This window comes from Polypterus senegalus, chromosome 7, assembly GCF_016835505.1.
Source record: "Polypterus senegalus isolate Bchr_013 chromosome 7, ASM1683550v1, whole genome shotgun sequence".
Lineage (NCBI taxonomy): Eukaryota > Metazoa > Chordata > Cladistia > Polypteriformes > Polypteridae > Polypterus > Polypterus senegalus.
Genome location: NC_053160.1, coordinates 115,949,464 through 115,976,699, shown reverse-complemented (window position 1 = coordinate 115,976,699; position 27,236 = coordinate 115,949,464). Strand labels below are relative to the sequence as shown.

General features: G+C 40.4%; 1 protein-coding gene across 1 annotated transcript; it reads left to right on the top strand.

Moving 5' to 3' along the window:
• The first annotated feature begins 18,362 nt into the window (after nt 1-18,362).
• On the top strand, nt 18,363-22,718 carry LOC120532797 (DNA damage-inducible transcript 4-like protein). Its single transcript, XM_039759180.1, has 3 exons — nt 18,363-18,586; nt 18,785-18,907; nt 20,639-22,718. The coding sequence occupies exons 2-3, from the start codon at nt 18,817-18,819 to the stop codon at nt 21,127-21,129; spliced, it is 582 nt and encodes a 193-aa protein (XP_039615114.1). The 5' UTR covers nt 18,363-18,586; nt 18,785-18,816; the 3' UTR covers nt 21,130-22,718.
• The last annotated feature ends 4,518 nt before the right edge of the window (nt 22,719-27,236 follow it).

Sequence of the window (27,236 nt, the reverse complement as noted above, 5' to 3'; positions counted from 1 at the left end):
AGTCGCTTAAACTTAGAGTGAACAGATGGCGGACATTCTCCTTCAGGATTTTTAGGTAGACAGTAGAATTCATGGTTCATTTTCACAGCAACCTTCCGGGCCCTGAACACAAAACCCCCGACCATCCCTCCACCACCATATTTTACTGTTGGTATGATGTTCTTTTCAAAAATGCTTTATTCCTTTTAGCAGATTAGAGTATTGCCTTCAAAAGTTCAACTTTTGTCTCATCATTCCATAATTTTTTTCCCCAAAAAGTCTTGGCAATCATTGAGATGTTCTTAGCAAAATTGAGACGAGCCCTAATGTTCTTTTTGCTAACAGTGGTTTCGTCTTGGAAATCTGCCATGCAGGCCATTTTCCCCATTCTCTTTCTTATGGTGGAGTCGCAGACACTGACCTTAATTGAGGCAAAGTGGGGCCTGCAGTTCTTTAAAAGCGTTGTCCTGGGGTTTTTTGTGACCTCTGGGATGAGTCATCCCCTGCGCTCTTGGGGTAATTTTGGTGCCCGGCCCCCCTGGGAAGGTTCACCACTGTTCCATGTTTTGCCATTTGTGGATAAGCTCTCACTGTGTTTGCTGGAGTCCCAAAGCTTTAGAAATGGCTTTCTAACCAGACTGATAGATCTCAATTCGTCTTTCTGTTTGTTCCTGAATTTCTTTGGATCTTGGCATGATGTCTAGCTTTTGAGGTGCTTTTGGTCTACTTCTCTGTGTCAGGCAGCTCCTATTTAAGTGATTTCTTGATTAAACAGGTGTGGCAGATAGGGGGCAAATAGTTTTTCACACCACTGTATATATACACATATATATATACACATATACACATATACACATATATATATACACACATATATATACACATATATATATACACATACACATATATATATACACATATATATACACATATACACATTATATATATATATACACACACATATATATACACATATATATACATATACATATATATACATATACATATATATATACATATACATTGTCAGGGATGCCAGGGGCCATGACCCGGCCGGGACGCCAGGACGCCAGGAAGTGCTGGGGGGAAGACTTTGGAGGATGCCCAGAGAGCAGCCGGGAGGACAGCCCGACACTTCCTGCCAGCTGGGCGTGGTCAGAGAAGAAACGCAGGGAACACCAGGTGCTCATCGGGTCATCTATAAAGGGCCGTCTCCAGTCATTCAGGGCTGGTCGGGTGAAATGGGCAAGCAAGAGGAGTGTGGGCGGCCCGAAGAAAGGCATTGTGGCCAGGACTTTGAGTGTTTGGGGTACTGTGCACTGTTTGAACTGGGTCTTTGTGACCATTGTTTGGGTCTGAGTGACCAATTAATTGTAAATACTGTAAATAAACGTGTGGTGGTTTGTGCAAAACAAGATGTCTGCGTGTCTGTGCCCGGCTGCCGTTGACAACATATACATTGTGAACTTTGCCCGGACACAGACAGGCGGACATGTTGTTAAAATACCACCACCGCTTTATTACATATTACACAAATAATAATGGTCACTCAGGCCAGTCAAAATCCATAAAGTGCACAAACCCCAAAATGACACTCAGTCCTGGCCACAATCTCTCGAGCGCCTCCACTCTCTTCTGCCTCATCCTTCTTCCACCCGACTCTAGCCAATGAAGCGGCCATAGAGGACCGGATGAGCCCCAGGTGTTCCGGCAATCTTCTTCTGGCCGCCCCATGCTCGGAAGTGCCGGCTTCAACTCCTCCCAACTGCTCTCGAGCCGCCGTCATAAATCTTCCCCAGCACTTCCTGGTGTGGCGAAGTGCTGGGGAACAGGTCCCCAAAGGCACAGGGGTGCCTCCTGGCGGTGACCACGGGCCCCTACAGGGAAAGGCTTCCATGCCCTTGACCCGTGGCCCCAAAGCAACCTGGAGAGCAAACCCCGTGATCAGGCAGGGCTCTGACCCTCTTCCGGTCCCTCCTGGCGTCCGGCGGGTCATGGCCCCTGGCATCCCTGACAGTGCCCCACAGCCAGCGAAGACCACTTTCGGGTAAAGGGCGACCCGTCCATGCGAGGGCAGCAGAGCCCGAAGCGGGTCCCACTTTCGAGGATAGCAGGGTCGGGCCGCACTCCCTAGCAGGGACAGGGGAGACGCAATCGAGCACCAGCCCATGGTGCATCCCTGCGCCTCTCACAGGTTGTGCTCCCCTTTACCGGCACCCGGGGCCTCCTCGATCGGCACCCCCTCCGAGACCTCAGCCACTTTGTTCTGAGCCAATCTTTCCCCGTAGGCTCCTCCAGCTGTGGCGCACCTCGCGCACCGGCAGAGAGATCATTCACCAGGCGCCCGACATCAGAGGGCTGTTCATACGAAGAGGTTCCTTCAGCTCGCCGGGGTCCGTCCCTACAAAGAGAATACAGGGGCAGAACGCTGCCAAAGCACCCGCCTCATGCCACGCGGCGGCGTTCCCCCTCAAACAATGCCCGGCACTTGCCTGATCGGCCCCCTCTCCGCGCCTTCCATGTCCCTCTCGATAGTGGAACCGTCGGCACCGCCTGCTCTCTCTCCGCCGGCCTCAGGGATTCCCTTTGCTCCCTCAGAGGCGGCCAGCCGTCTGCGTGCACCCAGCAACAGCGTCTCACCATATTGGAGAAGCGGCACCCAGCCGCAATCCTCCCTTCACTCTTGGGCGCCTTGGCGGTATGCGACTCCGTATTAACCAACACGAGCCCCTGTCCGTCTGCGTCCCCATCATATCGGAGGAATCGGCACCCAGCCCTTTATTCCTCCGTTCACTCTGGGACGCCATGGCGGTTTGAGACTCCTTATGGAAGAAAAGGTGCCTCTGTCCCGTCTGCGTCCCTATAGTGCGGCGACAAGACCGCAGCCGACTTGGGGGGGCGCTAGGACCGGGGCACTTAGCAGCCCGTGACCACTCCGTCCTCGGACTCCCCTCGCCCAGCGCATAGCCCATGGCGCCGCACCTCCTGTCGGAGGGCTGCTTACCGGAACTGATCGTTATCATCACAGCCTTTTTCAACAGACCCTCCCATATGCTGTCGGAGTCGGCTGTACTCACCCGTCTCCGCCAGTACCTCTCCGGCTGGAGATTCCAGCGTCAGCGCCCGTCCGTTGTTGATCGAAGCGTTCTCAGCGCCCTGGCGCCTTCTTCTCCAGTTCCAGCACCTCAGCCGGAGGGCATGCAGCATCTGTAATACACGCTGCTCCACGGGCTGAAGGGCGCCTCCAGCTCCGCCAGAGCAGCCGGCAAAGACAGGAAGTTAACCACGCTGAGCCTACCTGTCTGTCAGCCTCCAACGCGGCCACTTCCTGTGGGCCTTCTCCTCCGGCCCAATCGGGTCTCCCCCTGCCCGTGATGGACATTCCTTGGTCCCGCCTCTCTGCAGTCATCGGCGGGCACACAAGACACACCGTCAATCGCGTGCCTTTCAGGGAGGGACTTCTGGTCCGCTGCCATCTTGCCTCCCCTTCTGCGGTGGGGCGTGCCTGCCCGGCAGCCTTGTTGTTGCCAGCGCCTCTCGAGCTGCAGCGTCTCCTCCTCCGCAGCCCTCGCTGCCGCTGTGCTGCGGAGACCCGCCCAGACCAGCATCGCCTGCCACACTGGCGTGGATCCGGGAAGTCCCTGTCTGCAATAAAGAAAACACGCCCGGCCCCATGGGCGGCTGCTAGGCAGGGAACTCCCTCCCGGACTCGTCAAACCGAGGACACCTTCGGCGTGGCCTTTCTTGGCGCCATGCGTCCCGGCGCCTCAACAGCGGCGCTGCGTTGGAGACCGCTGCACTTTCGCTGTAACGCGCCGCCCGCCCGCATCAGGGGAATATGGCCTTCCTGCGGACCCCTGGCGGTCCGTGGGGTTTCTTTACCCCGCGGGGCTGTGTACTGCAGCACCCGCTGGTCGTGGTGGGGTCCCCCTGCTGCACCGGGCGTCCACAACAATATTTTTGATCAGGTCCCGCCTTGAAACAGGCGGAGCATCCTGCCGACTACGCCAGATGTGAACTTTGCCCGGACACAGACAGGCGGACATGTTGTTAAAATACCACCACACGTTTATTTACAATATTTACACAAATAATAATGGTCACTCAGACCACAGTCCAAAGTCCATAAAGTGCACAAACCCCAAATGACCTCAGTCCTGGCCACAATGCCTTCTTCAGGGCGCCTCCACTCTCTTCTTGCCTCGTCCTTCTTCCACCCGACTCTAGCATCGAATGAATGGAGACGGCCCTTTTATAGAGGACCCGGATAAGCCCCAGGTGTTACCGGCAATCTTCTTCTGGCCACGCCCCAGTGTGGCGGAAGTGCCGGCTGTCCTCCCAGCTGCTCTCCGGGCGCCGTCATAAATCTTCCCCCCAGCACTTCCTGGTGTGGCGGAGGTGCTGGGGTAACAGGTCCCCAAGGCACTGGGGTGCCTCCTGGCGGTGACCACGGGCCCCTACAGGGAAAGGGCTTCCATGCCCTTGACCCGTGGCCCCAAAGCAACCCGGAAGGCAAACCCCACGTGATCCAGGCAGGGCTCGGACCCTCTTCCGATCCCTCCTGGCGTCCCGGCCGGGTCATGGCCCCTGGCATCCCTGACAACATATACATATATACATATACATATACATATATATATACATATATCTATACTAATAAAAGGCAAAGCCCTCACTGACTCACTCACTGACTGACTGACTGACTGACTGATCACTAATTCTCCAACTTCCCGTGTGGGTAGAAGGCTGAAATTTGGCAGGCTCATTCCTTACAGCTTACTTACAAAAGTTGGGCAGGTTTCATTTCGTAATTCTATGCATAATGGTCATAACTAGAAACTATTTTTCTCCATTTACTGTAATGGAGTTGAGCTCGAGGGGCGGAGTTTCGTGTGACATCATCACGCCTCTCACGTAATCACGCATTACGTAGAAAACCAGGAAGAGCTACAAAATGCGCTGAAGAAAACATGCATTATATAATTAAGAAGGCAGCGAAACAATTACAAGCGAGCGAGTGACACGAATTACACTGCTATGCTCAAATAGACAAACCACACGCCGTGGCGCAATAGTAGAGCCTTCGCCTGTAGCGCCCACGTCCGAGGTTCGATTCCCGAGAGGGGATGCATTAAGTATACGTGCGCTTCGATTCATTTTAACCTCGCATCCCCTTAGTTTGAGACGTATGAAAACACATGCGGTTAACGCAGAAAGACAGATCACCAATTGAAGCTTCATGAATAATGGATACTTTATTCGTGATCTACAGATTCCATAATGCAGCGCTTCAGCTGCCTTGCCGAACACTTACCACGTTAATCAAGTCTAGCTTATGAGGCTGCAAATTATTGCGAAGCTAGCCCACACGATGCCAAAGAGAAATGTGATTCTGAACATAGAGCCTTTAAAAACCGATGGGAGGCTGAGTATATGTTTACTGACATTGCCGGTAAACCCGTGTGTCTCATTTGTGGAATGTGTGTACAAAAACTGGGGTCTCCTACCCAGCAAAAGTCGAGCAGCCGGCGCGCGCATAGCTGTGTCGGGATTTGAGACGCTGACTGCGCTTCTGCCTTAAGGCAAAGTGAGCACTTTAAATTTTTTTCATCCTCCCCCTGAGCTATAGCCCAGACAAGTGCAAACACGGGACCCCTTTTCTACACCACGGCAAACTAATATTAAGGCGATTCGCACTTTCTTTTGCAAGTATACGATTATGAGGTCCTCAGCTCGGATTATGAAGACACGCACATGAGTGGAGGACTGACAGTGCCATCACAGCCGCTTAATGGCAGGGACGTCTCACCAGTCTACACAAGACCCACCGCGACTGTCCCCAAAAGGCGATCATAACGTCACCGAACACATCTCTATACTATATAAAAGAAAAAGGCAACTTTCCTTTCTTTACACCTTTTTTCCTTTTATCCCAAACCAAAGCCTTTCACTCTTAACACTGCAAAGGACACAAAACTAATTTTCTTTAATTGCTGGTAATACCGGTAAGGCACATTACCAGAGGCATAAATTTGAACGTTCACATAGAAAATGTAATTTCTATACCACAGCCGTCGTGTAGCGCCTTTCAAAATGGATCTACTACCGAGAGATGATCCATATACAGTTTAGCTTCTGTTAGTACTACTTACCTGTTCTGTTATACCGTCTTTTAAAATGTAGTTTACCCGCAACCACTCGAGTAGTGCTCAATGTACCTGTACTTCTTAAAACATTAATGTTTTACTGTTTAATAACTTATAGACTATATTTTATTATTTTTCCCTTGCACTCAGTGACCAAAGCTATACACACACATATAGACACATACATATATATACCTGTGTGTTTGTTTGTATGTATGTGTATATATATATATACACACACACCTATCTACATTATATATATATATATATATATATATATATATATATATATATATATATATATATATATATATCCATCTCTACCACATATACACACACACACATACATACATATATATAATTTGTGTGTGTGTATGTATGTATGTGTGTGTATATATGATGTAGATAGATATGTATATATATATGTGTATATGTAGATATGTACTGTATATACATATGTATATAGATATGAAGATATGTATGTGTGTATATATATATATATATATATATATATATATATATATATGTGTGTATATATATATGTGTGTATATATACAGTATATATTTATGTGTATATAAACCCATTATGACAGCAGCAATGCAAGCTGTGAGAAAACAGTAAAAAGGAGGCGTCAGATGTCGTGGTACATTTTCTAATGCAGCTACCGAAAACAACTTTGTGACGCTGCCGCCAAATACACAAAACAATTACTTTCACAATCATGTTACGTTATTTTTCAAATGTTTCCTTTTCTTTTTCATAACTTCTTTAACACATGACATCGCTGCGAAGAGCAGGTATTTTGCTATATATATAAACTGCTCAAAAAAATTAAAGGAACACTTTGAAAACACATCAGATCTGAATGGGAAAAAGAAATCCTCCTGGATATCTATACTGATATAGACTGGGTAATGTGTTAGGAACAAAAGGATGCCACATCGTTTCATGGAAATGAAAATGATCAACCTACAGAGCCCTGAATTCAAAGACGCCCCAAAAATCAGAGTGAAAAAATTATGTGGCAGGCTAGTCCATTTTGCCAAAATTTAATTTCAGCAACTCAAAATTGTACGCAGCACTTTGTATGGCCCCTGTGTTCTTGTATACATGCCTGACAACATCGGTGCATGCTTCTAATGAGATGACAGATGGTGTTGTGGGGGATCTCCTCCCAGATCTGGACCAGGGCATCACTGAGCTCCTGGACAGTCTGAGGTGCAACCTGGTGGCATTGGATGGACCAAAACAATGTCCCAGAGGTGTTCTATTGGATTTAGGTCAGGAAAGTGTGGTGGCCAGTCAATGGTATCAATTTCTTCATCCTCCAGGAACTGCCTGCATACTCTCACCACATGAGGCCAGGAATTGTCGTGCACCAGGAGCCACTGTACCAGCATAGGGTCTGACAATGGGTCCAAGGATTTCATCCTGATACCTAATGGCAGCCAAGGTGTCTTTGTCAAGCCTGTAGCGATCTGTGTGACCCTCCATGGATATGCCTCCCCAGACAATCATTAACCCACCACCAAACTGCTCATGCTGAATGATGTTACAGGCAGCATAATGTTCTCCATGGCTTCTCCAGACCCTTTCACTTCTGTCACGTGCTCAGGGTGAACCTGCTTTTATCTGTAAAAAGCACAGGGCACCAGTGGTGCATCTGCCAATTCTGGTATTCTATGGCGAATGCCAATCGAGCTGCATGCTGCTGGGCAGTGAGCTCAGGGCCCATTAGAGGACATGGTGCCCTTGGGTCACCCTCATGAAGTCTTTCTGGTTGTTTGGTCAGAGACATTCACACCAGTGACCTGCTGGAGGTCATTTTGTAGAGCTCTGGCAGTGCTCATCCTGTTCCTCCTTGCCCAAAGGAGCAGATACTGGTCCTGCTGATGGGTTATGGACCTTCTATGGCCCTCTCCAGCTCTCCTAAAGTAACTGCTTGTCTCCTACAATCTCTTCCATGCCCTTGAGACTGTGCAGGGAGACATAGCAAACCTTCTGGCAATGACACGTATTGATGTGCCATCCTGGAGAAGTTGGACTACCTGTGCAACCTCTGTAGGGTCCAGGTATCGCCTCATGCTACCAGTAGTGACACTGACTGTAGCCAAATGCAAAACTAGTGAGGAAACAGTCAGAAAAGATGAGGGAAAAATGTCAGTGGCCTCCACCTGTTAAACCATTCCTGTTTTGGGGGTCATCTCATTGTTGCCCCTCTAGTGCATCTGTTGTTAATTTCATTAACACCACAGCAGCTGAAACTGATTAACAACCCCCTCTGCTACTTAACTGACCAGATTAATATCCTATAAGTTTCATTGACTTTATGCTATACTCTGATTAAAAGTGTTCCTTTAATTCTTTTGAGCAGTATATATATATATATATATATATATATATATATATATATATATATATATATATATATATATATATATATATATATATATATATATATATATATATATATATATATATATATATATATATCATAGCACACTCATAACAGTGACAAAACAATTACATTGACAATCATGTTACATTATTTTCAAAATGTTTCCTTTTGTTTCTCTTTCCTTCTTTAACACACTATTCTCGATGCCAAGCGGGTATTTTGATATATATATATATATATATATATATATATATATATATATATATATATATATATATATATAGATATAGATATATATATATATATATATATAGATATATATATATATATATATAGATATATAGATAGATAGATAGATATGGGAACAACACTCACATCAATGACAAAACAATTACATTAACAATCATGTTATGTTATTTTTAAAATTTTTCCTTTTCTTTTTCATACCTTCCTAAACACACTACTTCTCCCCTGAGCTGGTATTCTGCTAGTATATATATATATATATATATATATATATATATATATATATATATACACATGATCTTGATGGAGCAACCATTTCGAACACATGCAGTAAAACAGTGATCACTGATATCAGAACAAAATACCCCAGAGTTATACTTGTGAGGAGAATTAGTTAAAATAATGTCAATCAGCGTAGCCTTGTCTATAGATTTGGAGTCATACCTAGTGGGGAAGCAGATAATTTGATGCAAGTTTAATGCATCGAATTGTTGAATGACTTTATTGGGTGGTTTGGTCATATCCCAGTTTAAATCACCAAGAAGCACGAATTCAGTTTTGATCAATATATATATATATATATATATGTATAAGAAAACACATCAGATCTCAATGGGAAAAAGAAATCCTCCTGGATATCTATACTGATATAGACTGGGTAATGTGTTAGGAACGAAAGGATGCCACATCGTTTGATGGAAATGAAAATGATCAACCTACAGAGCCCTGAATTCAAAGACGCCCCAAAAATCAGAGTGAAAAAATTATATGGCAGGCTAGTCCATTTTGCCAAAATTTAATTGCAGCAACTCAAAATTGTACGCAGCACTTTGTATGGCCCCTGTGTTCTTGTATACATGCCTGACAACATCGGTGCATGCTTCTAATGAGATGACAGATGGTGTTGTGGGGGATCTCCTCCCAGATCTGGACCAGGGCATCACTGAGCTCCTGGACAGTCTGAGGTGCAACCTTGTGGCATTGGATGAACCAAAACATAATGTCCCAGAGGTGTTCTATTGGATTTAGGTCAGGAAAGTGTGGTGGCCAGTCAATGGCATTATTCCTTCATCCTCCAGGAACAGCCTGCATACTCTCACCACATGAGGCCAGGAATTGTCGTGCACCAGGAGCCACTGTACCAGCATAGGGTCTGACAATGGGTCCAAGGAATATATATACACATATATATATATACATATATATACATACTGTGTATATATATATATATATATATATATATATGACCCTTGCACAACCAAACCCTCAGGCTGACTCTTAACCTGTATGCAAAGAATAATAAAATTATTACATGCCTGCATTTAATTGTCATACTCCAGCATCATGCAAGTATTGCAAGCCAAATGTGGACCTTAATTATTTGATTAGTATATGGTTAATCTGTTTATTTTATTTTGACTCAATTTGTTCGATCTCTCTTATCAATTCATTTCTAGTTCTTAATTTTTTTATTATATCTTTCTGCTTCAATTTCATCTCTTCACTTTGTTTAACTTTCTCATTTTTCTTTTTCTGACTTATATTTCTCCTCTTTCATCCTTGTACCTCTAAACCCATTCTTGTCTCTTCTTGATAAAATGTTTTTCAATATGACTATCAACAGTGCTTCTAGATGCCTGAGGCCATTGTTAGATTAGGAAATCTGGCATGTTGGTTACATTTACATATCAACCTTTCTTCCTCTTCTCCTGACTTTTCTGGACTTAATTGACATCAAGTCTCTGTTCTAGATGGTGTCATTCATGATGCATTTTCCATCCTGTCTTGAAATGAGAGCCAAACAATCAAAATCACAACTAAAGAGTTCACTCATACCTTCCCCTGGCACCACTACCTTTCACTCATTGTTACTACCATGCAAATGTGCAGTGGTGTCTTGAAAAAAGTGATGGAAATGCACATGTCCCAGAGAGAGCTGGTGAGTGGCTATGCCAATCTTGTATATGCCTACAACACACAGAGCCCACAACAGACATTGACCTGTGCTACTAACATCAGCGACATTATCCAAGTGATCGAGATCCTGTTCCATTGTGAAATGGTAGAAGTGTTCTTTAAGTAAGACAATACCCACCATTATCCATTTTATGCAAGTCACCATTCTCTACATCAGCTCCACTGGCCAGCACACTCACTGGACCTCTTCCCAGTGCAGCATGTATAAAACTAGATCAGATGGGTGCAGAAGGAATCAAAGTGTGCAAAGGACAACCAAACTAAATGTGAGGGTGTGGCAGATTTGAAATTTTAACCTACAAATCATCAATGTTTAAGACACAGCAAGAGTGAGCATAACAATAAGACACAAGGTGGTCACCCTGAATTAGTAAGATCCCTCCAAAGTAGAAATTTAACAGCAAACAGGAGGTTTAAGATGTACTTTCCAAGCTATTCTGAAGAAGCACAGGGGACATGACTGTGTACCAAAAACACAATGTTCAGCCACAAAAACTGAACACAGCAAATAAGAGTTACAGTATATCATACTAATATCCCTTCCAAATTAGAAGTGGTCTACCACTGATATTAGCTTTGAACTCAAAGAAAACACTTTTAATTGCTCTTTATAGGGGCGGCACGGTGGCGCAGCTGCCTCGCAGTTAGGAGACCCGGGTTCACTTCCGGGTCCTCCTGCGTGGAGTTTGCATGTTCTCCCGTGTCTCGTGGGTTTCCTCCGGGCGCTCCGGTTTCCTCCCACAGTCCAAAGACATGCAGGTTAGGTGGATTGGCGATTCTAAATCGGCCCTAGTGTGTGCTTGTGTGTGTCCTGCAGTGGGTTGGCACCCTGCCCGGGATTGGATTCCTTGCTTGTGCCCTGTGTTGGCTGGGATTGGCTCCAGCAGACCCCCGTGACCCTATGTTCGAATTCAGCGGGTTGGAAAATGGATGGATGGATGGATGGATGGATGCTCTTTATAGTCATTATTTTGAAAACTAAATATATTTAATGAATTTTGAAAAGTAGCTTTTCAATACATACCTTTTTTTTTTTTTTTACTAGTGCCTTAGACTTTGCACAGTACTGGGGGTGTGTGTATATTTATTCACGGTGCCTTGAAAGGAATTCAGCCCCAGATCGATTTTCATATTTCTTACAGTCCAGGGGCCTCATGTATAAACGGTGCGTACGCACAGAAATGTTGCGTAAGAACTTTTCCACGTTCAAATCGCGATGTATAAAACCTACACTTGGCGTAAAGCCACGCACTTTTCCACAGTACCTCATACCTTGTCGTACGCAAGTTCTCCGCTCAGTTTTACAGACTGGCGGCACCCAGCGTCAAAGCAATGGTACTGTTCCTGTGTGGTTACCCCTTATTTTCCTGATGCGGCTTTATAAATACAGTACACTGAAACTAACCGCATATCGTTTATTAGTGTGATGCATCTGATTGTAATTAACTTGAAACAATATAATGGTCCAGGGAATAGCCATAGTATTCCAAATACCATTCCCCTTGGGATTAATAAAGTATCTATCTATCTATCTATAACTGCTTTAGCATTGTTACTCTCACTGTACCTTCTTATTTCAGCTGCTCCCGTTAGGAGTTGCCACAGCGGATCATCTTTTTCCATATTACTCTCACTGCAGCACTCGGAGTATTTATATCACTGTATCTGAGTGTGAATCACAGCAGCAGCTGATCGGAAAGAGAATTATCGTTATACAGCATCAGGCACACGCTACCTCAGCCACGGCAAAACGTTTTAAAGCCTTTCCTGTACAGACCTCGCTGTTCAGAAACAGTTTTATCCCAAGAACTATACTCGCACTCAATCATTGCTCCTTGTAGAACTGTTTGTACTTATAAGTACAATTACCTCACTGTAAACTTGCACTACAGTTATAATATTGCCCAACCTGCGCCACTTTATAATGTGCGTATTTACATGTGATGACGATATCATTTTTAAGATGAAATACAGCAAAATATGTTTATTATATTATACAGGTAAAACTTTAACTTCATTTAAATAATCTACATATATTCTTCACTGGGACTGGTGTGAAGGATAGAATAATTAAACATGTACTACGAAGATTCAATGTTCAATGTTCCTTAAACTTTTTAAAGAATCAGCGCTCTAAGTTTACAGATGACTTAACATCTATTACAGAGCTGATTGTGTGGCAATCGGTTACTTGGAGAAAGAAAAGCAAGAACTGCATGGGCGGCCACGCCAATATATATTGAATATAAAACAGAAAAGAGAAAATAATGACACAGCTAAAAACGCAGCGGCAAATTTCAACAAAAGTTAAACGCTTGAGTAATGAGCACGAGGCGGCTATGCAGTGTCCGCAACGGACGTGGCCATCCGCCGTGCATAAGATACCATATTGACATTGGCGGTTCAAGGGGCCACCACAAGCCTAGGGCCGCCCCTGAGTACTGCTGCAATAAATAGTTTCATCGATGGTCGTGCACAATCGCTGCACTGTAAAACCCGTGTTTAATAGCGTGCTTTAACTCTTATCATCATGAAAATGATATCACGTATACATCTCAGTATTTTAGTTATTCAGAGAGCTGTAATATCACGAATGTAATGGATTCTGTGTACAGTCGGAGGAAGAGAGCCGGTTTAAGAAGCAAGTAGTGATTCACACACATAGAGCACATAGAAGATCAAATACAAAACAAAGCATTTAACGTGCTACTTTATTTACGACATGATTTGAGAAACTGGTTAATTAAACGATTTTAAGATGAAGTTTATGATTTTCTACTTTAACGACAAAATAAACTACATGATTAAATATTGAAGTTGACATTTCGTGCTTTTTTCCCCACTGCATGCCTTTTTTTCTCTGTACCCTAAAAAGCTTTCATATGACTCTCAGACGGTAGGCTACGACTCGCCTTTTCATGGCGACTGATATCTGAGTTTTCAAGTTTCTCCAACACGCTATGTCACTCGATCAACTTCCTTTTGTTGATTATACCACGGTTTAATTAAACAAATAGTATATTTTCCCTTTGCCTCCACTTGGTATTCGCTGAAATTGCTATATTTTCCCCGTGCTTTTCCCATTGTCTTTTCACAAAAGGCTGAGCTTAAGGGCGATTTATATTGATTTGCATATTCAAAGAGGCGTAATTCTGGGAGGAGATGGGGCGTTACCTAAAGCGTGTGCACGAGCGTTACTTTTCACGCTGATCGAGATTTATGTAGCGGAAGAACGTGGAAGTTGGAGTACGCACAGATTCCTGCATCTGGATTTTTCTGTGCGTAAACACATTTCAGCTTTTGTGCTTACGCCATGTTATAGTGCGAGTTCTACGCACGGCGTTATACATGAGGCCCCAGGAGTTGTTTTACCTCCTTGCAGTAAGCCATCTCATTATCACCACTGATGAAGCAAGTCACTGTTTTGTCTTCAGCTATATGAAGTGCAAGACAAGAAACAATCATAATGGAGTGCCAGTATATAAGAGGACACCCTCATGCATGCACTCCTGCTGGGCCAATTTAAAATCACTAATCAGCCTAATTTGCACACTTTCGAAAGCAGTAAGGAATTGCAATACCCAGTCAAAATGTAAGGATATGGGGAGATTAATGGTAGTATACAAGACCTTTGAGGTACAATACTAAGGTAAATGAAAAATTCAAGAGTTGAAATGTGCCAATTTGCTATTTTTAGTTAACCTTATGTAGTAATAGCTTTTAATCTAGTATTTAAAACTGTTGCTCACTACTTACATACATTTCAAAGATGTTTGTATAACCCCCTTTGACATTGTACCCTAATAATTTTAACGGGATGATCTGCTTCTGCTGTCTGAATTAAGAAAAATCACTTGAGTAATACATTTTATTTATTTTGACTGACGTCTTTATCCAAACCAACTTACAACATTTGAGATACAATTAGTTACATTTTTTTTTCTTTTTTCAATTGGAGCACAGGCAGGTGAAGTGACTTGCTCAAGAACACAAAGTGTAAGTGGTGGGGTCAGAAACCCACAACTCAAGATCTGAAGTCCAAATCCTTAATCATTGTGCCAAATACACGGACTAAAATAAGTGACCTTACAAAATAATTTTCTGAATCTGCTTTTCATTTCCATCGCAGGTTGGTGAAATGCCAGTGTAGGTGCAAGGTGGGACCTTACCCTTGGCAGATGATAGTCCATTGTTGGTCATGTTTTTCAAAACTTCCACATTGGTCCAGGTTAAAGTCAACAGTCAGACTTAAAATCAAGTATTTGGACTGTGGATGGAAGCATGCAGAGAACATAAAAACAACACAGAACGTATCTTAGCTGCACACAATATTATAATTTTAAAATGTATATTTTCAAAGTTTTTCTTGTGCCTGTCTATTATACAAAGCTGCTGTGTATTTTTGAATAATTCCATCTATCTCTTTGTCACTGTGATTGTAACTTTGTTAGCCCTTTAAAGCATATTACAATGGTGAATGTTATTAAAGACACTATATAAATTGTGTGGCTGCATATTTTTTCTTTTTTTAAATAAGTGTTAGTGTTTTAATGTTATATATAACAAAAGGAAGATATCCTAATGCACCAACAGTAATTTATTGTTATAGCTATATATTTTGGTTTTACATTGTTCTGATGGTTAGCAGTTAGCCCATATTATTATTATGTGTTTTCTCTTTAGATCCTCATGTCTTACAGTATGTCCTCCATCAGAATTTCACTTTTAGGGAAGCTCACATGTTGATTCTGTAAAACTGCTTACTGTCAACAGGTCAAATGTAGTTGTAGTAGAAGAAATGAATAACCAATAACTTTTATCTTCAATATGTAAAGTGCAGCTGTCCCTGATTTAAAATCTACACAGTATATCCTCACTAAGAGATTCTGATTTTGAAACATATGTTACATTCAATAGATGAAATGATAATTTATTTTTAAGCGGCAAATGGCCCCTAACCTTCTCAAAATGTAGGCCATGAGCCTGACCTCCCCCAAGCTACAGTTGACAAGATGAGTAATTTGCACTTATACTTGATCAAAATTTTGGTTGATAAGAACAACAAGCTGTCTTTGATAATCAACAGCTGACAGACAGTGGCTTTCTTGAAAGAACAACAGACCAAGGCACTCTGTCATGGGAGCTAATCAGCAAACTGTAAACAAAAGGAATACAATGTGATACTTGCAGGATTAAAGCCACAACAAACCAAATGAGCCTAGTGGAAAAGGTTCATTGTTATAGTTCAGTTAGTTAGGTAATAATCAGTCTGTCTATTACTAAAGGAAATATTGATTTTCTCAGAGGACCTATAAGAAATGTATTTTCATTATTTAACTGGGCCATAGTCTGCTCTTATTTCACTCAACTAAACTGCTATATTTCGTGTAATAATCCTCTGTTTTCGTAATATGCACACACTTGTTCCCATGAACAGAAGTAAAGAACACTTCTTTAGCAATTCTGAAATATGTAAATACCTATCCAACCATTCATCTCAAAACCAGCTTAATCTAGTCTCAGGGTATAGAATGTCAACACTTATCACCACAGCCTTGGACACCACTCCATTACAGTTCAGAGAAATACTTTTACTGATATAAACTTTTGTATTATAGCTATACATTTGTATTGTTACAATATACCTCAATTTACTGAAAAAAACAAATTAGAAGAAAACTGTATATTTTCCTGAAGCCTTTATCCAGGGTAACTTACATGTTCAAGACATACTAGCATCTGTTTACATACATTTTTTACAACTGGCGCACAGGCAGGTAAAACTTAGACATGCCCTGGGTTACATAGTGAGCAAGAAATGGGAACTGAAGTGACACTCTTGAGGTTTAAGGTCTAAAATCGTTGCCATTTCTGCACCTTGTCTGTACTATAGCCTCTTTTGAGTACTGATTTGCTTTCTCTCACATAGAAAAAAAAAATAAAAACTTAATATTTTACCACAGACAGCATTTAATTTAGTAAATGTAAAAAGAACATAAATTCCTTACCCTGTTTCAATGTCCTAATCAGTTCTTATTGAGGTCTTTGTGATGTGTCAATTTTAAGGCACTGCCATTTTTTAACTTCTGCGAACATAAAGCACCAGTATTCCTCCAAGTCACCTCTCATTTGTCAAGTCTCATGAAACACTTCTCAGCATTGACCATTGTTGTAGATTTTCAGCAGATCATATCGATAATGTCATGTACATAGCCACAAGGTAATAAAACAGCATAAAGAAAATACAATTAAGCATGGTCATTATGAAAAAAAAAAAGCAGAGGTAAAAATGGATTATTGTAATCAGTGTCCTGAAAGATATTAACCATTGGTTGAGAACTAATATTTTATTATTAAAAAAACCAAAATAAAAACACTTTTTGAGAACATTCAGTCTCTTATAAAAAGCTATATCCAATGAGATCCATCTGTAAAAATTGCAAATTCTCCTATATATGTCTAGAGCTATACACATTTTTAATTCTGTTACTTGTAGGAGAACTTTAAAATTCTGAATTATTAATATTTTGGGTACTGTTTAAGGTAATTACATATCTTTGCACTAATCTTGAGTGTATGTAACTATGATTACATTAGTTGTTAATGGTTGTGTCTTGGCTTATTTTCTTTTAACTGTTTAATAATACCTTATGCTGTGTACTTTCTCTAATGTAAAGAAATTTCCCTATTCAATAATAAAATCTACTTAACCTAACCTAAAATCAATGGTGCAGAGCATTAAGGATTGGTTTTACAAAATGGTAATGAATAATAAAATACGAACTTTGTAAAAGGTTGCAGACCTGGATGACTACCTGGTTCTATAAATACTGATAACAGTGTTTTCTTATGAAAGGGAATTTATAGACAAACGCCTAAATTAAAGTCTGTCTAAAACAATCCGAATGTGTCTATTAAGTATCATATATTGCGACGTAGCTTTCGTAGTGATGGTTAGAATGAAGTCTACAGCATAATGGATTTATTGTATTTGTAAATTAATCAAATGCATAAGTAATTAGTCTGCATTGTACAAAGTGAAAACTGTTAATGTTACTTGCTTCCACATTTTACCAAGAAAACTCAAATATACATGGAAAAACTGGGGAAAGAAAAAAAAACTTGCAGAAATGAAGTGCGGGGGATATGACGGACTGCGTTATCTCAGTCGGCTTAATACAGTAAAAATAAGTACTGACATCTCCAGCTACAAAAGCAAGTAATTATTACATTATCAAACAAAATACAAGCAGTATAACAAATAAAAAATTACAAAAATGCTGTGGAATAAGGTTGTTGCTCTGGAAAAACACAGCGTCTGAAGTGACAGGAACGAAGAAGAACGATAAAGGGTTTCCAACCGGCGGCGTCATTCGAGCCTTCGCCAGTCTGCAGACTTGTTCGCAAAGCAGGAGGAAAGAGAACATCTGCAAAGAAAAAAAAATCTAACAGGTAGCAACACGCTGCCCGTAGCACTGATTGGAGAAATCGCTAAAGAAGGCATCCAATAGCGACCTACGTTTTATATCTTTAGTCATTCCCGCTAAAGCATTCCCCAGCCGCGCGCGCGCCCGCGGAAATCTCAGGTCTTGTGACGGTCGAACGCCCCTTAGCTCGTCTATTGGCTGAGCTGGGTGGTCAGCTGAAAGTATAGAAGGCTATAAATTACCCACAATAAGGCACTTTTTTTTTCGCTCGGCGCCGTTAATATTGAATGAGTGTGTGCGTGTGTGTGTTGGGATGGTATGTATGGGGGGGTTAGTGTGATTTTTTTATTTTTATTTTTATAGGGAAAAGAGAACTTCACCCACAACAAAGTATTTATAATTACAAGCAAAGGTAAGTTTTTGCAACTGGATGATCATTTGTTTTTTGTTTGTTTGTTAACAGCGAATCTTTTGCAAAAAGAGTAGAGACAGCGTTTGGCTGCCTGGTTGCAGATCTTTTGTACTTAATCTGGTTTGATTGCTTACGCGAGCTGTCGACTATACTACATTGATTTTGTTTTCTCTTTTTTGTTTATTTTTCCTCCTGTAGCACTTTACAAAAAGTAACTTAATCTCAAAATCATGGTTGCAACAAGCACAATGAAAAGCAAGAACCCAGAGTGTATTGCAGAGCTTCTTGACCGGAGGTTGGACCAAGCGCAAGTAGATGAAGGTAAACTGGAGCTCTGCAGCACGATCTGTTTGCTCAAGTGCGTAGTAGGGGGGCGTGTTACGACATACAGTATCAGTTAAGCGATTCCATTCTAATGCCGTTGCGCGGATGAGTTGAATGTCGCTTGTGATTTTTTAAAAGTATAATTGATCGAGCTTTGTGACATACTGAGATTATTTTTAATTATTATTAATAAACTGCAAGTTTTTTTTTGTTTTTGTTTTTTTAAAGATGAACTCTGGCTAGTAGTTACTTTAAAGGCATATTAAACCGATTTGCAGAATATGCACCGCATGCTTCCATGTGATATAAAGCTATAATACGTCGTACTTATTCCTCAGTTAATTTTAAGATTGTCTCTGATGGCTTCTGTCATATAGGTAGTTTGAGTGGACCTTGTTCGTGTTCAGTATATTGCACAGATGCGGATGGAGCTCAGCGCCTGCAAGGACTTGTAAAAGTGTGACCTCAAGATAAAATAATTTTAAGCACTGAGTGTATGCGAGATCTTAAAAGTAATAGAACAGTTCTGACAAGAAGCATTAGAGAGAATTCAAAGTTCATCCGAGTTAACACTGTAAAATTACATTTAGTAAAATCGTTGAAAGATTGGCTTTAGTGGTTTATTTGCAGATGTGCAGATTCATAATTAGCATGTTTTCTAAAACTAAGGAAAAATGAATTGGACATTGATATGCTGAAAAGTTATAGTGACTCTCTTTAGATGCAAAAAGTCCCATTTGTGAATATGTCGACCTTTAAGGTAAATGTCTTTGTGCCGCACGGATTTTAAAATACAATTACGTATTCTTAAGATGTAGTTACCTTGTTTGATTTGCATTATCTGTTAAACTTAAGAAATTGTTTAAATGTTATGTAGAGATTCCAAAAAATGTCTATTTATATAACATGTGTTTGTACCTTAATTGGTCATTCTAGCATATGTGTTAGTGTACAGGTATAGTTCAAATCCTACTCAAATTTTAGAGGAAAGCTTTTTTTTTTAGTACTTTAGCTTCATAAGTGGGTGTTTCTGTATATTTATGCAAATTTTAAGAAATGTAATGTGTACTTGTGTGCCTTTTAAAATTAAGTCAAATTTGTTCAATGCCTCCCAATTCAGAATTGCATTTAGTAGGCTTGAAAATGGCCGAACAGGTTCAAGTAACGGTCAATTTCTGGCTAGTAGCTACCATTTTAAATTTTAAAATAAACACTTCAGGAAAGCTGAAGTCAAAATTCAAGAAAGTGTCATGTGGTGTGACAGTTATATCAACCATAGGTGTGCCATATAGCTTAGAGGACACCCTGACACGAGTCTCTGCGAAGTAAGGCAAGAGGTTAGACTGTCTAGTCCAAATTCCTATTTTGGTCCATGGGCAAATTTTATGAAATCATAAGGCTGACACCACCCATTCTGAAGATAAGTGTGGCTTTAATTCTATAAATCATATACTGTGAATTTAACATGAAAAACAATTATCCATTTTTGGTATGCTGTGTAATCTGGAAATTTCGTTCTGTTTGTATCTTACTATTCCAGCATAAACAGTTTGTTTTTAGTCTGTCCAGTGTTCGACAGTATAAAGATAATATGAATCTTCATGTCTGATCGAGGCTATTTGTTAGGCATTAGCCAGTGATAATATGTATTGACAAATCTTTACTAAACTTTTTTTTGTAGCTGGTTTTCCTCAATGTACTGACAAGTGGCTTTTGTTCTTTGCCTAGAACTGGACTACTGGGATCATGGTCTTATTGAGCCTAATTTGAATGAGGGTGTATTTGAAGAACGAACATGCCAACATTTAGCCAAAATGTTTGAGAACAGCCTGTCTCGAGCAAAGACAACCAAACTACACTGCACTGAGCTGCTAGTTCCAGAGAAACTCACTCGTCGAATTGCTCGGGATGTACTGAGACTTTCTTCGGGTGAACCCTGTGGACTGAGAGGTTGCATCTTGTATGTGAACTTGGAGGTGGAAAACATGTGTAAAAAGCTTGACCGGATAATCTATGACTCATCTGTAGTGCCTACATTTGAACTGACCCTTGTGTTCAAACAAGATGGGAGTGTTTGGCCAAGCCTTAGAGACTTCTTTCTCATTGGGGCATGTTTTACTCATGGGTTCAGGCATGCAGTGAAGCTTAGTCCTGGATTTAGGCTAATAAAAAGAAAACTTTATTCCTCATCGGCTGGTACCGTTATAGAGGAGTACTGAAATCTAGCACTTCTGGTTAACCATATGAATGTAAAGGCTGCCTGTCGTATACAGGTGGTCACAAGTGTTTTTTGTATGGGGGTGGGTATTGCTGGGGATCAGACAAATTTCTAGCTAGTGTCACTTTAAGAAGCTGTTAACTAACTTGTACCCTAAAGGTTTTTACGATTAATTATAAAAGAATAGTTTGGCAGCTCTTCTCTTGTACTTGAAGAGTATGCACACACCCCTTGTTTTTCTTTCAGTACAGTGTTCAAAATCTGCAAGGGTTATTAGCTTAGTTTTTATTATATTTGCAGTTAAGTTTGCACGGAGTGGATGATCTTAATTGCATTACATTTCTGAAAAGGGATAGGTTTTTCCATATTAAAATCCTAATCTTGATAAGTCTTAAAATGGTCTTACCGCACCTCTTTCCACTGAAGTTGGTGGAGAGGGTGATCTCTTCTGTATAAACCATAGAATAAAGCACATTTAATGCCCTGCACACAGCTAAAAATCCATTTTTGTGCTTCCTCTGGGTTTATTCAGACTACCCACATTTTACACAAGACCTTTTCTCCCCAGTTTAACATCTGCCCCGTCCCTCCTTTTTTCCCCTCCCCCTTCTACTTTATTGTACTGGCAAACCTTATTTTTAACATGTGGTCTTATCACAGTGGTAATCATGTGTGTACATTTGTTTAAAGAGTGCCTTTCTTTTATTGTGTATCATGTCTGGGATGTTTTTGTTGCATAGAAAGTTGTCATTTAAAGGCTACGTTTTTTTGCACTTCATAGGGAAATTTAACTTTGGATATTATTGCACTATCAAAGCACATTGTTCATTGAGAGATGCCACTGACATGCATATAGTTCATTGAATAATGTATGTGTTTTTGCAGAATGTAGATTGCACCATTTTTACTGTTGTGGCATTGTCGGTTTGGCTGCTGGGGTACATTTTTACTTCAAGATTCCCATTCATGGAAAAAGTCTTTTTGACAATAAATTTTTTTTTTTGTTTTTTTAAAGTTTGTGGTTTGTCTTTGGAGAAGAAATGTTGTAATTAACACATTTACACACAACACATTACACAAATATTCAATATTAATGTTTACATTTCAGTTTAAGTGATGCAGTTTTTAGGTGACACCTGCGGTAATGTGCAAGTGTGCTATACTTTAAGTCATTTTAAGACTATTTTGTGCAAAGGTGTCATTTAACAGTTTCTCTTCTGTGTGAAGTGTATAAATCATGCATTCAGTTTGAAATGCAAGAAATATTCCTAGCTTATTCCTTGTTGGTCCGGAATCCCTTGATATCCAGTTTTGTTTGCCAAGTTTTCTTTTGTGCCAGCAGGCACTTGGCAAGAATTTTAAGTTATGGTTAACTGCATCTGTGCTTAGTCATTTTTTGGACACTGAAAGTTAATAGCATGCATTTCTGTTTGTGCAAATCTAAACTGGACACTCTAAAATTTTCTTTGAGTGAAAATCTGCTCACTGCGTCATTTGTGTTTTGTGGGCACTGAAGAGGAACAATGCACTCTTATGTGAAAAAATCCAAACGAACAACAGGAGACATATTAAAAAAAAAAAAAAAGAAAATTGGTAGAAAATGTGTAACTGTCTGCACACTTAACATTTTCATAGGAGAACTTGATAGGTAGATTTGATTGTTAATACTATCAATGCTGTGTCATGATCAAAGGTTGTTTTCATTATTTGTCTCTTGATTTTATCCTGCAGCCCCAATATATTCTTCTAATCAGTGAAGTAAAATTTAGTTCAGGTCATTGACCGGAAAGAGTATTGGTAGTCATGTCCAAGCTGGGATTGTGAAATAGTGAACTCTACAAACATGGCAAAATGTGCTAAATTGAAATCTATCAGTTATACTCTTACCTTCTGTTGTCAGCTATGTATCACTTCTACAGGTTTCATTTACTTCATTAATTTGTGAGTGTGCATTTTGCCATTTTTCATGCATGTAGATTATGGTTTATCTAGCATTTTAAATGTTAGTCCATTAACATTTATAAATGCAATCAAAAGTACAACACTTTGCAGGTAGTGGAAAATTAGGTAGTAATGAGAGGTTGCGCAAATTAAGAATCAGGGAAGGTGAAAGCTGGTTGTGGTGTAGTCTTTCATACTGTACTACTTGGCAAACGTTTAAAATATTCTGGAGAGATGAAGGAATGACTCATCTTGGTGAGAGGAAGTGTTTGTATTGGCAAGTTTTGTTGCAGCATTGATGCCATACAGTGATGGTTTAGTGGATATCTGCAAATTGGCTACTGATCAAAACTGAATATTTTTTAATTATGCAGTTGTCTTTTTTTTATTTAAAATGTGCACAGCACTTAAGTTCTATTAAACAGAATTAAGAAAATGTTTGACAGTACTGTGGCAACTGAAGAGAGGCACAGGAGCATGAACTGGTTTCTCATATGCATTGGCCCTTTCAATAAAATGTATTGTAGTATATTTGTACAAAGTGTGGAACTGTAGTCTGCACTATCACTGTTCAAGGTATATCCTAATTGCAGAGTGTTGCACACAAGGTACAGTGTAAACTACTTAATGCATAGGACTGCATATTGTGGTAGCACCATGGATAAGTGGTATGAGTGTCCAAAGTGAGTAGCCTTTAGTGTTTTAGAGCAGTTTTCAGTGCCTTGCACAAGTATTACGATAATAGTCATAACAGCTTTTGATGCAACGGTGAATTTGGGATTCGTTTGAAATTGTGAAAAGTATACAATGTTGCTCATTTTTAACTGGGTTTATCATTTTCTATGTGTGTTTTAAAGCTTTTAGATTGTCTTGTGTTCCAACTATTTTTTCTGGTAGATACAAGTATGTTAGAGTAATAAAGGGAGTTTAAGCTTTGCATTTCATTGCAGATACTTTGTGTTGAATTATGAGGCCTGTGGGTTATATCACCAGTTCATTTCACCAAACTTTTCTGCAGTTTTAGGTTCTATGATTTGCATTTTTTGTTCTTTCATTAAATATATACTCAATTGTCTTTCTCATTTAAATCCAGTCTTTCTTACACCCCTTGCAGGAATACAATAGCTTGAATTCACAGTTACTATATGAAACGGTAGGAATTGGAGGTGGTCAGAATTTCTGAAATTAGTATACTTCAGGTTTTCAGATAAGTCGTTCAATAGAGTGGTGGATTAACATGCCCAAATGATGGCACTTCTGTTATAGCCTTTCACAGGTGAAGTGCTGTGCTCTGTATTGCCTTCATTCATTTCCTTTCTGTATAGTTTGTTCATTTGTCCTTGTGAAGAGGTTTTGGTCTGACACAGTTTCAGAACTTTTCTCAAGTTTTTTAGTGCTGATATTTGAATTTTGTCAGATTCATTCTTAAATAAATGTTGTCTGAACAGTAAATGTCACTCTGATGTGTTTTTGTGATGGTGGATGTCTCCTAACTACGGTCTAAGGAGATGCTGTGTTTCTTGGCTGATTGAACCTTTGCAGAATGCCATGTACTGTACAAGTAGCTTATATCTGTAAGGTATTCTGAATTGTTTTTGGTATGCCTAGATTCTTAAGTAATTGGATCCCACTCTCCCTTTTCTTTTGTGGAATTTTCTCTTAAGTTGCTTTAGGTCTGTTGACTGTAAATGCAGGCACTAAAAGGAAAAACAAACGTAAATCAACAATACATATTCACAATTTGTGTGTGTGTTTTAAACACTGCTAAAGGAAGCACATGGTAGCCAATTGTCTCAATACATACACTAACCTGAAGCTGGGGAGTGAAGCACAAATCGGGTGGTATTCAAAGATGTTTCTACACATACGTACTGAAATAGTGAGGTACTGTATATTTGGCTCATTTACATAGTTTTTCTCAGATTTTTGTGTGTACAGCAAGACATTTCAACTGTTTTAAGGGCTCCTGCTGTTGCATCATCCTCCAGAATGAGCTGGTTGCTAAGATGCGATTGTAAATTTTCACAAGCAGTTATCCCCAGCAGATGATACATGTGAATTCATAGGACTTGCTACAGAAGATTGTTTAAATATGTGGGTTAGCTTCTAAAAGTACTATTCAGACTGCATATTGGGCATCTATTTTTTTTTTTTTTTCTGAAAAGGTTGTCACCATGAGAAGTTGTGCACTCTCACCTTACTGTTAAAAAAATGTTAGAGGAAGTGGAAAATATGGCTGGTGCCATTCATAAGCCTAAATACCCATAGGAAACCAAACATGTGTTGCGTTTATGAGGGCATATACAAGCTGTGTTCTAAGCAGATGATTGTTTATGTAAAGTGTGTCTTGAGTTGACATTTTGTAGCAATAATACAGAATTATTTTCAATGAAGATTTTGTTTTTATGACCCGAGTTTAAAAAAAAAATCAACATATGCTGAATAGGTAAATTTGTTGAAAAATATACATAATTTTCTACTAACTTTTCTATAGACAATTTCAATTCTTCATCTTAAATGTCTGGTAAAATTTCAGACGTATGTGTATGGGAGTACCCAGCAGCGTTGGAAATATCCATGTTATCTATAAAGTAAAAGGGAATGCTCCCTTTTATCTAGAGAAATTAATTTCAAAGAGATTACAAATATAAAAAAATGCATTTATTCAAATGAAACACAAAAGGATTGTTACAGCATGAAAACAATGTCATATACAAGTTGAAACTTTACAATGATTAACTTCCATCCAACCATTTTCCAACCCGTTGAATCCGAACACAGGGTCACGGGGTTCTGCTGGAGCCAATCCCAGCCAACACAGGGCGCAAGGCAGGAACCAATCCCGGGCAGGGAACCCACCGCAATGATTAACTTTTAAATGCTTTTATTTTGCCTATCGGGTAACGCGGGCCAGAAGCAATCTACCTCATCTCCTCTTACTCCGCTTTCCTCTGCTCCTACATTCAGTATTAAAATGAACTAGAAGCCCCGCCGCCTGGCCATTGTGGAGGAGGGTTGTATTGTCACATGAAAGCTGTAAGCAGTTTTTGTATTGTCTTTAATGTGTTTGAGAAATATTTATCATAAAACCTGTAAAATAGTATGCAATTATGAGTGTGATTTTTAAATAGACAATGAATTTTAATCTGATAACTGCCTGCGCCTCTGGGTGTTTGTACCAGTTCCTTGCCAGACAGCTTCGACTTTCACTAGTGTTGTGGGTTTTCGTTCTGCTCCTTTTTTTAATTCATTTCCACGAACACATGCAGGTTAGGTTACTTTTCAATTTTAAAGTTGCCTCATTCAGTTTTGGGCTTTAGTGTTTGAGTAGCCCTGTGCTGGGCTACATCATGTCTAGGCCTTTTTTTTTTTAACCTTGCATTTGATGCTGCCAAGAGACTCTCTCCAATTAAATACATTTGCGAATGTTATTACAACCTGTATTGAACAGCAGTGCACAGTGCTGCTGCCTCACAGTTCCAGGGGCATCATGTATAAATGGTGCATATGCACAGAAATGTTGCGTAAGAACGTTTCCGTGTTAAAATCACAATGTATAAAACCTAAACTTGGCGTAAAGCCATGCACATTTCTACGGTAACTCATACCCTATCGTACGTATGTTCTCCGCTCGGTTTTGCAGACTGGCGGCACCCAGCATCAAAGCAGTGCTACTGTGTAGTTTCTTTCTTTTTCAGATCCACATCCCTGATGTGGCTTTATAAATACACTGAAATTAACTGCATATTGCTTATTATTTTAATGCATCTGACTGTAATTAACCTGTAACAATATAATGGTCCACAGAATGGTCAAACTATTCCAAATACAATAACTGTTTTAACGTTGTTACTTTCACTGCACCTTCTTTTTATTTCAGCTGCTCCCGTTAGGGGTTGCCACATCGGATCATCTTTTTCCACATTACTCTCACTGCACCACTCGAGTATTTATATCACTGTATCTGAGAGTGAATCGCAGCTGATCGGAAAGAGAATTCTCGGTATACAGCATCAAGCACACGCTGCTTCAGCCATTTGCTGTTTGAACTGCTCTCATCCAGTGAACACTTCAGAGTCTTTCCTGTACTGACCTCACGGTTTAGAAACAGTTTCATCACAAGAACTCTAAACGCACTCCATCAGTCCATCAAGTGCTCCTTGTAGA

Excerpts from the sequence above, each read along its gene's own strand:
- LOC120532797 (XM_039759180.1), top strand. The coding sequence starts at position 18,817 with ATGGTTGCAACAAGCACAATGAAAAGCAAGAACCCAGAGTGTATTGCA. Across the intron at positions 18,908-20,638 it reads CCAAGCGCAAGTAGATGAAG|AACTGGACTACTGGGATCAT; the intron begins GTAAACTGGAGC and ends TTCTTTGCCTAG.